Here is a 13,795-nt window from a genome sequence, read left to right as displayed (position 1 = left end):
TATATTTATCTAATTGCATATATCTAAATGTGCTTAATGCTACTAGAGACATTTTTCAGATATTGTACAGTCCTCCGAATGTAGTGATAACAAAGGAGCACCTTGAATGAAGCTGTGCTCTGTTTATACCTAGATCCGATACAGCTACTGGCACTTCATATCTGGGAAAAGTAACTCACAGCCAGCCTGCCAAAGGAGAACAGTCCAGCCTGGTTACAGTCCCCAGGCTCTTTGCTGCAAGATCTTCTGTGGCTCCCAATAGACCCTGATCTTCTGTCTCTTGCCCCAGTCACAGTCAGTTTCTCAGTCTCTCTCCAGGGAAGAGCTCTTCCCTGTGCCCATCCCCCTCTCTGCACTTCCCCTCTGCTCCCACCAGGTATATTTTGTCCATGTCCCTGCAGCTACCTAAACTTTTGGGCCTCACCTCTTTCCTTCCCAAACAGATGCAGAGAACCACCAGTTCAGCTAATTGGCATTGCCTAATAGGATGCTCTGTCCAGCAGAGAAACACCTGAAAGCTGTAGCAATAGATCTGAAAGACCTGGTAATTGATGCAATGCTATCATTGCCTGTCAGCTGCAAGAGAAACCAAATACCTCCCTGCTATTTTAATTTTTGTCAGCATCATTCAACCAATCACCTACTGCTTTTCACTTTTTAACTCTGGGGGAAAACAGCAGCAAATAGAACTGACCCAGATGTATTTAAATACTCAAGTTAACACTGCTAACTAGGATGAAAGGAATTGTTGCAAAGGTTTTCTTCTGAAGAAAACACTGATAACCAAGATTAGCTCCAGCAAAACACAGAAACACTTAAATTTTTTTCTTAAAAGGCAAAGATGCTGTAGCTAAGCAACCTGCTTCTTCCTTAAACTGAAAGTTGGTTTTCACAGCACCTTGTTTATCAGTAAAAGCTCTGACAAACCTCCACCTTATTTTATGTAATTGTGTCTGGGGGAACACCAGATTAGATATGGTATACTGTCATAAAGGGACTTTTCCCATGAATGCAGATGATGCAAAGTTATTTTTAAAATAGCATCTGAAATGTGTTCTTTGTGTCACTGCATGCTCTTCAAATACACCAAGTTCTGTGAGCAGCCGTCAGTCTGAGAGAACAGATATGCCTTTCTGCTTTTGGATCCAAGAAGTGCTGGCTATGTTTTCTTTATTTGTGTACTGAACTGAGCTGCTCCCCCTTCTGTCTTAGATTGCCCCTTTAGCCCAGGATTTGATATAGCATTTAGTATTTGTATTCTACCACTAAAGAACTTCTTTTCTTCTAAGAGGAAATACATCCTGATGTACGCTTTCTGTCCTCGTTTGGGTACTTCGCTTGCCCTATCTTGGATGCAATCTGTAGCTGGGCACTTCTCTTGCCCCATCTTGGATGCAGTCTGTAGCTCCATGGGTGATGATTATTTCCAAATTAGAAGTTAACTATATTCCATAAACCCTGTTCACTCAGATTGAATCACCAAACAGCTTTCTTTTCAAATTTTTCCTCATTTCTGACTGCATCTTTCCTAATGGACAGGACAGAAAACACAGGCAAGTAATAAGCAAAACCAGTAATACTGGGCATGATCCACTTAGTTATGACTTTGGATGTTAATCTCATCATGCTTCCCCTCCCACAGAATATGTGCATTAATAGCCTTTTCCCAGTTTGACAAGGGCACTGGAAAGCATCTGTTTGAAAAACCTGCGAAGTGCTGGGTTTTTTCCTCTCTCCCAACTCAGATCCCATTACAATTTTATTTTTAATAACCCCCGCCTCCCCCTTTTTCAGTTGGTTGTCTGTAACACTACATACAGTATAATAAAATACGATGGTCCCAAATGTTTTACTAAACAACAGAAAAAAAGATTTTGGCTGTACTGATAATTTGTTTTCCTTTCTCAATTGGTTTTGTGTTTGTGCAGAATAAATACACACACAGTAGGCCTATGCATCTTTCTACAAACACAGACATACACACACTATATACAGACAGCAATGCCACTTTTTTTTTTAATCTGCCTCTCTCATTCCCTCTAGATATTTTTGCACGTTGTCATTTGTGGAATACTGTTGAAACCCAAAGGGATGTCAGCTGAGCCTGCCTCACATTGCAAGCTGTTGGCAGTCTCATTAAGGATGGGGGAACAGCGTGGAGTCTGCTGCCGTTTTTCATGGAGTGATGCTACTGGTTGGAGGCATTTGGCGGAGCTCAATGGACTATGCCGGCTGATTTCTTCAGATGCTCCTCAGCCTTGATTTTATTGTTGGTGTCTCAACACAGACTCTAAAGTTGTTACTAAAAGTGCCAGCAGCTGCTGCCAGCATGTATGGGGAAGGAATCTAATATATTAAAAGAAAAATCTTCTATGATTTCAAACAGGGTAAAAAAACGCATGTTTTCTTATCCCCATAACCAGCTTTGCCTGTACAATGAAATTACTTTGGATTTGTTATTGGGTGACTATTTTTCCTATGTTTGTTAATTTCAGAATTATCTGCATCATTTTGTTCTTTACCCAATTCATTTTAATTATTTCTAACCCTGCAGATATTACCCGTCTCATCTGTTGCAGCCCCACAGAATCCAAATCTCTTGCCCATGTGTTTTTTGGGGGAAACTGTTCCCTATTTGGGTGTCAAGGTAGAGGGGGCAGGAAGGAGAACATAGCTCTCTATGCTTCACCATGAGTTGTGCCTTCTTCCCTCAGGTCAAGAAAAGAACACCTGGCCAACAACCTCTTTTTGGCCTATACAATTTAATAAAAAGAGAGGAAAAAAAAAAATCACAACTGAAATACACTGTAGCCACTAATGCAGTTTGGCTTTCCTGTGTAAGGTCTCACCTAACTTCCTGCCTAATTAGACTGGGAAGTTTCCAGTCATCCTGAGGTTGAAAGAGGGCATTCTTGTTCTCCCAGTTCATCTAGGCTGCTATGAAATCAGGGATATATCGGTCCTGTGCAAAAAAGAGAACAAATCAAGAGGAAATATGACTGTATATTAGGAATTTAGGTTGTCAGTTTAAAAATGGGGAATCTAAAGTTCCCACCTCTTGCTTTTGTTTTGTATTTGGGGGCACCATACATAAAGCAAGATATTTAAGAGTCACCAATCCATCTCCTGAGGAACACCTAAATCTAAGGACAGGTGGCAGTTAAAGGAAGAATAGTATGTATGTCTAAGCATTTTGTGTATTGGAGTCATAATATTCTTTAATTCTCCAACCACACATTATTCTTCTTTCAAGCAAGGAGTAGCACTAGAACTATTCCATCACATAATCAGGTTACTCCTGATGACCTTCCAAAGCCAAATCCCAATGTCACTGTTAGCATAATCTCCTAGTGATTCTGTGCCAGAGCACGTGAAGGCAATACAGTACTTCCAAAACCAACCTATTTATTTTCTGGTAGAAGTTGGGTCCCATCCATTCCTTCTTTTTTTCTGTCTCGCACATACAGACCACTGGTTTACTATATATTTACATTCACCATAATGCACCTCCATCTCCCCCCTTTCAATTGATTTTTATTGAGAAGATAAACACTTCAGGACAGCACAGAAAGTAGGAAAATGTCAGCAATGTGTCTAGTAGATTTTAGCCACTATAAAATTAACTGAAATAAAAGACAAAGTAAAGAAGCATTTTAGTAATCGGTAAGTTGGTTTTTTTCCTCCTCTTGTCCATTCCCTAAGACACACCCTTGCCCTTCCTCTGTCACTTGCTATATTTTCATAGTGTTAGGGAAGAGGGGAGTTTTCTCTCTGAAATATTTAGTTTTGTGCCTTAGCTTTAAAGGCACTGGTAGCCCAGCCAAGTATGGGCTATTCAGCAAACAGACTTTTAGAGCCAAATCAGAAATTCACTATGGCAAAGGCTTACCAAACAGTCTATGGAAAGGCTATGCTGCACTAAATACTCAAGTCACCTAAGAAAACTAAAGAGAGGAAGGTGGGTCTAAATTAAGCAGAACTGGAAATCCAGAGATCTCCGTTCTCTTCCTTACTATGCTGGGGACAGTCTTTGTAATCTGGGACAGAGCATTCCAGCATCAGCAGGTATTTCTGTATCTGCCTCTAAGATGATAAAAGAGGGGATGGGCAATATAATTTCATTAGCATTTATAAGGCAAACTACGTCAAAAGCATTGTTGCACAACTATGTAATTTACCCTTATTCCACACAGTAGATTCCAATGAAACAAAGTGTGAAGAGCAGAATATGGGACCAGCTTGTAAAGGAAGAAGTCTCCATCAGACTGAACTCTCCTAAAGTGGTGACTATAGGGTAAAAGGAGAGAAACCTCTGTAGATTGTTCCCAGCAACTCCCCATCCCCAGGGTCACTGTTATTAAGCAAGGAGTCTCATCCTCTTCAGGCATAATAAGGAAAGGCACTCCCTGCTTGCAAGTTTCATTTTGGAGGAGGTTTGTATTACCTATATACCCTTCTCTTAGTCATGAGAGCCTTGTTGATTTAACACTCTAATAAGTGCCATGGAGAAGGAAAAACAGCTGGCAGGTTTTTGCTCTACATACAAGATGAAAAGCCATTCATGAAGTGGCATTCGTCTCCTTAGCCATGTTATTACCACCTTTAGGTGTGAACATGAGCCACTCACATATACAGCATCACTCATTAAAAAACTTCTGCCCTGGAATGCATATTTTAATTCCTTTTTGCATCACAGGAACTCACAGACTACAGCATCGCAGTAGGCCTACTAAAACAAAATGACAAAACCATGCAACTGTCCAGTATGAAAAATAAGACATCCTTTGTAACACCAGCAAACGTAGTGCTTTCTATTGTCAAAAGAGCACAAAGCAGCTCTGGTTTTACACTGATATATCAGGCTGGACTCAACAGTAGTAGAAGTGTTATACGAAAAAAATATTATTGTAAACTATGTAGAGCAGTCTTTGTTAGCACTAAAGAACAAAAAAACCCACTATGAAGAATAAACAGGGACAGGGGAAAAAAAGAGAAGTAAAAACGACAGTGCAAATGAGTCTGGTAAATAAAAGCTCTGCAAAGAAACTTACTTGAGCACAGCCAGCTTTACAACAACACAACCCAGAATCCCAACATGAAGAACTGATCTGTAATGTACCTTTTAAGTAAAAGAAATGTTATTCTCTCGTTCAGCAGATCAGAAATGCCTACCATCCTCTCAGCAGGAGAGTGAAGCCCAGAATGCCAAGAACCCAGTCCTGGTTCAAAGCTGGTAGAGACACCAACTCTGCATCAGTGGTCCATGACAGCCACCTCAGTTTCTCATGCACAGTAAGAATCCACATCATAGAGGTGATATTTTCCAGCTTGCCCATTGAGACACTAAAGATGGTGGAATTAAAATGTTTTTGCAAGTCATAGAAAACTTGCTGTAACCCTTAAGGTTGTTTTTCATGCAGAATTTCATTCTGCACTCAGTTTCCTAAATGACACTCCGCTTGCCTCACGTGCAATAATAAAATAGAAGGTAGATTTTCCTAAATGTCATATTCATGAAGAAAGCTCCTTTTCATAATCGGAGTGAATTCCACAGAGAAATAAAACCTACTTTTTTTTTCACTCTTCACAATTCATTTTCAGGGAAGTAAAAAAAATCCTTTTATTTACCCCCCTTCTCCAACAAATTCTTCCAGAGAGAGTAGCTTTTTGCATTGTTCTCTCCAGGACACACTCTTAAGGACTTAGATTTGGAAGGGGAGTGTATTTGTGTAATTATATCCAGTTTGATTTGACTCAGATTCTGTTTTCCTATATATTAAGAATACAGACCACGATTCAGAGTACATTACAGCCAACAACAGGCTTTGAACCAGATCAAAGCTGTGTTAAAGCCCACCATTGATCCTACTTAATTTTCTCCATTTCACTTTTGCTTTGTTTTTTCTTAGTCTTCTCATAGGGATTTTTCCCCCCCCCTCTTCTTGGTTGCAGCAAGAGATGCAACTTCCAAACCCACCTCTCTGCTGACAATTTTGCTCATAAAACATTAGGAAAAGGAGAAGCACTTGCCAAAATATATAACAACATTCAGGATAACTAGCATATGTTAGAAAACAAGGTTTACTAGATCTCATGGGAAACAATATTGTCTTCTAGGAAGAAAAATGAGATATTAAAAAATTGAATTCAGAAGTCAAAAAGTACTTGACAAAAAAATCCCTTTTTTTTCTATTTGCAGAAATATTTCATTTAAAATTAGTCTTTATCAAAGACTACTTGATTTCTCATTTCAAGTTTATTTTAAGAAAAAAAGTCAAGTGAAAAATAACGAAAAGGATGTTTACAAAACTTCTGAGTTTTTCTTGCTCAAAAATGTTAGTAGACAAATTCATCAAAACCAATTATTTTCCTAAATTTAGATTTGGCTTTGATAAACTGGAATTTTATAACAAATTAGGCAAACATCTCCTCACTTCTGATAGACAACCATCAACTTTCCCTACATTTTAGTTGTCCTTTCTGAAAGCACAGAAGTGCCCAAGGTGCCTTGTATCGCAGAAAACAAATGAGTGACTTTGAAAACAACATCATATGCCACAATAAAAAGAAAAATCATTGAATGCATTTTGGTTTAAAGTTTCATTGAACACATATGACTGGCCAGGCTGAATGATCTATGATATGCTGACAGACAGAGCCAGGCACAGACCTACAGAAGAAAGGGGAAGCAGGAAGGAGCTGAACAGAAACATTTAGTCAGCTCTGTCAAAATGTTGGCATTCCTATTAAGAAAGAATTACAGTATCCAAGTCTGTCTGTTATTCTGTATCCTTCTACCAAAAGCCCATGTTTTTCTGAATAATTATTAGCATTTGAGCTACTTTCACTGTATTTTGCAAGGCGGTCCAGTCAAAAGTGATGCTGACATTAAAAGCCTATTTTGATTTTGAGTGTAAAATAATTGTTTGACTTACAAGCAGAACTTCATAAATCATTTCACTAGTAATACTCTTTCCCTACAGCTGTTATTTCTGCACAATAACTTAGCTTCTGTTTTATTTAACACCAATATTCTAAAATGCAGGCATTCCTGAAACTCATGCATACCATAACACCCTGCACAGAAAGATTTTTTTTTTTCAGCCTACAAACAACATTTAAAGTCTATAAAATAGATAGTGTTTATACTACAGAAAATTATTCATAGTGGAAAGACTTGTTATTGAAGTGTAGCTCAGTCCCTTAAGGACAGACATACCTCAGAATTGTTGAGATGACACCTGTGCGTCCCCGAGAACCACCCCTCACTCGAACACTGGTCAATGTCCACCTTCTGTAGATTGATGTCGACTTTGACAACACCTCTGAAAATAGAGAAAAACAGCCTTGAACACCGAGACTACAGAAATAGGTTCAACTTCTTTATGATGCTGTAGCCTGCAAAGCGGAGCTACATCTTTCTTCTAAATACAGAATTTGATGAAAAGTCTGAAAACAGAGAAGTATCATGTTCCCAAAGCCACAACTGCAGAGACACATTCTTACATTAGACCTTACTGAGATGTATTACAAAAGCTCAGTAAATCTAATGCACTGAGTAAGTGTAAGGTGGCAGGTAAGAAGTTATACACTCAAACAATTTAATGCCCTTCATATTTTACAATGCAGCAAAGAACTAAAATACAACAACCAACCTGCACTACTTTTTCCGAGGCCAGCAACCTCGCCAGCCGACCCCAAGTACGGTACCAGGCACTGCACCTTAACCCCATGCCCGGTGACAACGACATCCTCCCCTTTGCTCCAGGGAATGCTATTTACCAAAACAACTGGCAAAACCCTTTTTGTACTCTCCCCAGAGACACCCCGACCTTCAGTGACTTCAGACCTCTCCTCCTCAGCTCAGCGCCCTCCCCCAGCAGACACCCAAACCCCTCTCTCCCCATCTCAGCCAGCTGGTGCTGGTATAATGCCCGATACAGCAGAAAGGTAGCATGAGCCAGGAGTAGGCTACTGATGTCTGTGAAACAAACAAACAAAAAAATTTCCTACATACATAGGTCCTCAAGGGCTGTCTAAACTGTATTAGTTCCATGCCAAGAATGCTCAAGTTTTCATCATCAGTAGTTTCCCTCAAATTTTTTTGACTGAAAAGCTAACAACTCAATTTCAAAGCCAATGCTCTGTTTTATAAACAACTCTGAAATCACCAAAAGAAAAAAGGCTGTAAGACCGTAGTTGCATATCTTTAAAAAAGCCTTCAAAAATGTCTTTATTCTCTCTAAAATAACCTCCAGAATGACTTTGTACATAGAACATTTATAGCATCATCTTGTGAGAGCACATATCTGTAACTGCTTCACTGCTGTCTGGACTTAGCAAAAATATCAGTATGCAACTTTGGATAGTTAGATCATTACACAGACTCACTCGTAACAGATGAGTGCTCTGTAGTGGTTTCTTAAATCTAGGGTGCCACTCCTTTTAAGTCAACCATTTCAGCCACAAGTTTTGATTTCCACAGCCTGAACTTCCATGACTACAAACACCATCATTGCTCCTTTCAGGCTGTGGACTACCAAGGGCATGGCCCAAATTCTATCTCAAGAACACCTCGCTCACCTCAAAGCATGTTGCCTCTTTTAATTAAAGCTCAGTATATATTATTATTATAGAGCTACAAAGCCATATATCTGAGAGGCCACTTATGAACAAAATCAGAATAGGCATAAGAAAGTAAGCTTGATCAAAACCAGGACAATACCGCTCCCTCATCCCTAGCCCCAGTACAGCCAAGTGCAAAGTGTCCACAACAGCTGTATTTGGACATTCATCTTCAGACATGCTATATAGTCATTGGAGAAACACAAGCACATCATTTAAGTGATCTGAAGAAGAATGCATTAGGAAATTGTGTAGGGTAGCCAGTAGGAAGTTAGATATTATAGGTGCACTTCATCTTCCTCTGTCTGCTGTCTAAAATCTAAATAATCTGATGCTGGGCACACTTAGAAATGACCTGAAATATTTAAGTGCTGGCCCTAGTAAGTTCAATTTGAAATAGCACACACCATGCTTCTAGAATATTCAGAAATATTTTTAGTTTACAGCTTTATGCCTTTCCACTCTTGTTTTGAACAGCAGCTTCTCCACAGACTGCTAAAACTACGCTTCCATTCCAATGAACTGTTTTTTCTGTGTTCCAGGTGACCAACAACCTCAAGGGGAAAACTGCCAGACTATACAGACTGTACAGACTAACTCTTCATATGATGTTAGTGGATTATCTTAACCTGATAACAAGGTATCCGTCTCAGATGCTCATAGGAGTAGAGGTAACTAATTCCTCATCTGTTCACATGCAGATCCCATCAGGTAGGTTTCTAGTATTTTCTGGACCTGAGCATAAATATTAGCATGTGGGCTGGGGACAGGACCTGTTCTGCAAGTGAATAATCTCACCGTGGCTGCATACAGGCACGAAGCAGGCAGTAGGACCAGGGCCAACACTACTCCTTGCTCTCCTAGTTTATGTTATCCAGGCACCTTGGCAAGGATCTCTCAAGCATTAGCATCATTCTGACTACTCTAAAGAAATCAGTTTGTACAGTAGAAAAAACAGTGATGATACATCCTTATTAGGACTGCAACAGATTCACCTGGGAGACTCTCAAGCACCTTAGGGAAGTAGGTTGTTATTTCCCTTTACATGGAAAGCTTTTCCCTTGTGTACATTTTGTTTTTAACTGATAGGAGAGGAAACTCCTCTTTCCCTCTACAAACACTTCCACAAAGATAGAGGTACATATTACAAATTAAGGGTAAACTAATCACTGCTAGGAAAGGAGAAACACCTTAACAGTTTGCTGTGTGGTATCATGAGCAGATCCTGTAGAAGCACCGTGTCAGTACAAAGGGATATAAAAATTTTCAAAAGAAAACTTACCTAGAGGTTACTTCTGAGAAAGACAACACATACAAGCCAGAGGAATTACAGACAGTAAGCACACTGAGCAAGCATGCGAGTATGGTCTTGTACCAGACATGCTGCAATTTGAAGAATTAGTGGCATGTTCTAGTGGGCCAAGAGGCAGAAGGCAGGATAACATCCTAATGCTCAGAGCCACATGACGGAAAGAAAGAAAATGTACTTCCAGAATTTCACATCAGAATTGATTAAATAACTTGTATCCTTTGAAAACTCTTTAATACAATTATTTTGTTCAAAATAGATGTGAAAAATCACAGATCCATACAACAGCTGTCATTGGAAGAAACCTCTTGTGATCATCCAGTCCAACCACCTGCTCAAAGCAGGCTCAGTTCAGTTGGGTTTTTTAATACCTCCGATAACGGGAGACTTCACCACCTCTGGGAAACCTGATCTATTGTCTGACCACCCTCACAGTGTCAAAAAAGGTTTTCTGATGTTTAAATGGAATTTCTTGTATTTCAATTTGTACCTCTTGTACTTTGGCCTTTCACTGACTACCCCTGAGAAAAGTCTGGCTCTGTCTCCTTTACACTTTTCCATCAGGTATTTACACACATGTGTAAGATCCCCCTGGAGCCTTTTCTTCTCCAGGCTGAAAAGTCCCAGCTCGTTCAGCCCTTCTTGTCTGCCAGATGCTCCAATCTTTAATCATCTTTGTGGCCCTTCACTAGGCTCACTCCAGTACATCATGTCTCTTGTACCAAGGACCCCAGAAGTGGACACAGCACTCCTGATGGAGCCCCACCAGGCTGGGTAAAGAGGAACGATCACCTCCCTCAACCTTTTGGCAATGCTCTTCCTCTCGTAGCCCAGGAGGCTGTCAGTCATCTTTGCCGCAAGCACACATTGGTGATTCATGTCAAACTGGTGTCCACCAGGACCCCCTAGGCCTTTTCTGCAAAGCTGCTTTCCAGTCATTAAGCCCCTGGCCTGTACTGGTGCATGGGGTTACTCCCTCACAGCTGCAGCACTTGGCATTTCCCTTTGCTGAACTTCACAAGGCTCTTGTTTGCTCATTTCTCTAGCCTGTTTCAGCCCCCCTGAATGGCAACACAACCATCTGGTCTCTCAGCCACTCGTCCCAATTTTTGTCATCTGCGAACTTGCTAAGAGCACACCCTAGCCTATTGTGCAGACCACTAAATGAAAATGTTAAACAGAATTGGCTCCAGCATCAACCCCTGGGGTCTATCAATAGTGGCTGGCCTCCAGCTGGATTCCAGTCATCTATACACAGAAGGCTACTGGGTTGGTTAAACACTGCTTCCCCTTCCCCTTAACCCACGCTGACCACTCCCAATCACATTCTTCTCCTTTGTGTGTTTCAGAAGTGGTTTTCAGGAAGATTTGCTCCATCGTCTTTCCAGGGATTGAGGTGAGGCTGATCAGCCTATAGTTCTTGGAAGACATCAAGTACCTCTGCCTTTTCCACGTCCTCTGTCACAAAGTTCACTGCCCCATTCAGCAGCAGGCCCACATTCTCCTTAGTCCTAGTTTTGCCACCAGTATACTTACTTCTTGTTGCCCTTCATGTCCCTCACCAGATTCAGCCCCATACGGGCTCTGGTTTCCCTAACCCTACCCATGCATAAAATCATAGAATCATTTTGGTTGGAAAAGACCTTTAAGATCATCGACTCCAACCATTAACCTAACACTGCCAAGGTCCACCACTAAACCATGTCCCTAAGCACCATGTCTACACATCTTTTAAGTACCTCCAGGGATGGTGACTCAACCACTTCCCAGGGCAGCCTGTTCCAATGCTTGAGAACCCTTTCGGTGAAGAAATATTTCCTAATATCCAATGTAAATCTCCCCCGGTGCAACTTGAGGCCATCTCCTCTTGTCCTATCACTTGTTACTTGGGAGAAGAGACCCACACCCACCTCGCTACGGCCTCCTTTCAGGTAGTTGTAGAGAGCGATAAGGTCTCCCCTCAGCCTCCTTTTCTCCAGACTAAACAATCCCAGGTCCCTCAGCCGCTCCTCATAAGACTTGTGCTCTAGACCCTTCACCAACTTGGTTGCCCTTCTCTGGACACACTCCAGCACCTCAATGTCTTTCCTGTAGTGAGTGGCCCAAAACCGAACACAGGATTTGAGGTGTGACCAGTACCTAGTACAGGGGAACAATCACTTCCCTAGTCCTGCTGGCCACACCATTTCTAATACAAGACGCTCGTGTTCACAGCCATGCCCAGACCATGTCTCCACATTCCTCCCAGGTTATCTGACTCTGCTTCCACCTCTTGTGTACTTTCATTTTATGCTTAGAGTTTTGTCAGGAGCTCCCTGTCAAGTCTTGCAGGCCTGAAAATCATCTAATTTCAAAATATTTTCATAGTACTTCTAGAAACACTAGACAATTCTTCCATTTGAAACTAAATGCGTTTTTCCCTTTGCTTCTCTTGTGTTAAAACTTATCTTACAAGAATGTTTGCCTTTCACAAAACCCAGTCTTCATGAACTCAATACAAACATTTCTACCCACACTCTTCTCCTGTCTGCAGCTCTTCTGTAGCACAAACTGAACTTCCGATATGATTAAATTGTTCTGCTCTTTCCTTTTCTCAGAGCTTTACAAATTTCTAGGGTGAAAATCTACAGGAAGGAGTAACAGTACACTCCAGAAGCAGGCATATGAAAACAATCTTTCCTGACAGTTACAATCTACCATAGGCATTCCATTTTTTTCCCCCATGGTGCACACATTGGGTTTTTTTCACTACACCTCTGCAACAGATGTTCATGCTTCATGGTAACATCACAGTTCTGGTGAGGTAGTAACAGGGTCTGCAACTACTTGAGGATATAACACTTTCAAAAGAAAATATTCTTTAAGCATACAAGAATTCTACTGCATTCATTTGGGATGCTTTGCCATTTTAAACACAGTCTCAGACTTGTACCCCACCGCTATTACCCAGAGAGTGCACCAGTATGTACATGATGATATATTTCTGAAATTCATCTGTGATTAATACAGTAGCTGGCACAGCCTGTTTTAGCCACCCACATTTTCAGTTATTTTTGATTCAGCATTCGGAAAATGGAATATATGGAAGAACACATCCTCCTAGAATGTATATGGACCAACTACCTGTATTATATTTATTGAACTAACTGGGAATAATTGCAGCTCTGCTATCTTGATAGAAGCAACCAAGACAAATATCAACAGTACAAGAGTAGACTCAGCTTGTCAGCATAACACATTCATCCACACTGACAATGCTGCCTGGCTGAACCCAAGCCACAGTGATAAGTTAGTAACAATATTACTTGTAATTGGGGACCATCTGGCAAGTAAGTAAATTTTGTTAATCTCCTTATAACAATAAATATTTGTTTTCTGCCAGAATTTTACAGTCCTTACACAAAATAGATACTTAAGGAGTGCACATTCTTGTTTAACATGTATTTAAGAAGATATTAGTTGAATTGTACATAATAGATAATCATTGAAGAATGATGTCATCAAGGATTTTCTGTCAGGTCAGAGGTTTGTTTTAAGAGGCTTTCATGTCTGTCTTAATTTCTAGTACCACTGTTTGTTGGCATGCTGTTTGCTTGAAATCTGTGCCAGAAATTGATTTAAGCTTATTTTCCCAACCTACTAGCTATCTTGATAGTTTCAGTAGTTATAATATTTCACTGTAACAACATGTTGTAAAACCTGTATCTACAGAAGAATTTTTTTTTGCCTCTACTGTTACATCATAAAAAAAAAAAGGCAGAAGGAGCATGTTCTCTTTCACCCAGCCAGCTTAAGCCAGAACTGCACAGAATAATAGCCTGCCAACATTTAAATGGTGATAAACAATATCTTTGTCCTCTA

General features: G+C 40.4%; 1 protein-coding gene across 1 annotated transcript in view; it reads right to left on the bottom strand.

The window, feature by feature from the left end:
- Window positions 1–13,795, bottom strand: part of GPR158 (G protein-coupled receptor 158) — a 205,973-nt gene that overhangs the window by 181,957 nt on the left and 10,221 nt on the right. Inside the window, exon 2 of the mRNA XM_049798758.1 lies at window positions 7,220–7,325. Coding sequence (XP_049654715.1) covers window positions 7,220–7,325 — 106 coding nt within the window. The remainder of the gene's footprint in view (window positions 1–7,219; window positions 7,326–13,795) is intronic.

The sequence above is a fragment of the Accipiter gentilis genome, chromosome 4 (genome assembly GCF_929443795.1).
Source record: "Accipiter gentilis chromosome 4, bAccGen1.1, whole genome shotgun sequence".
NCBI lineage: Eukaryota > Metazoa > Chordata > Aves > Accipitriformes > Accipitridae > Astur > Astur gentilis.
The sequence above is the reverse complement of the archived record's forward strand: the minus strand, read 5'-3'. Positions and strand labels throughout refer to the sequence as shown.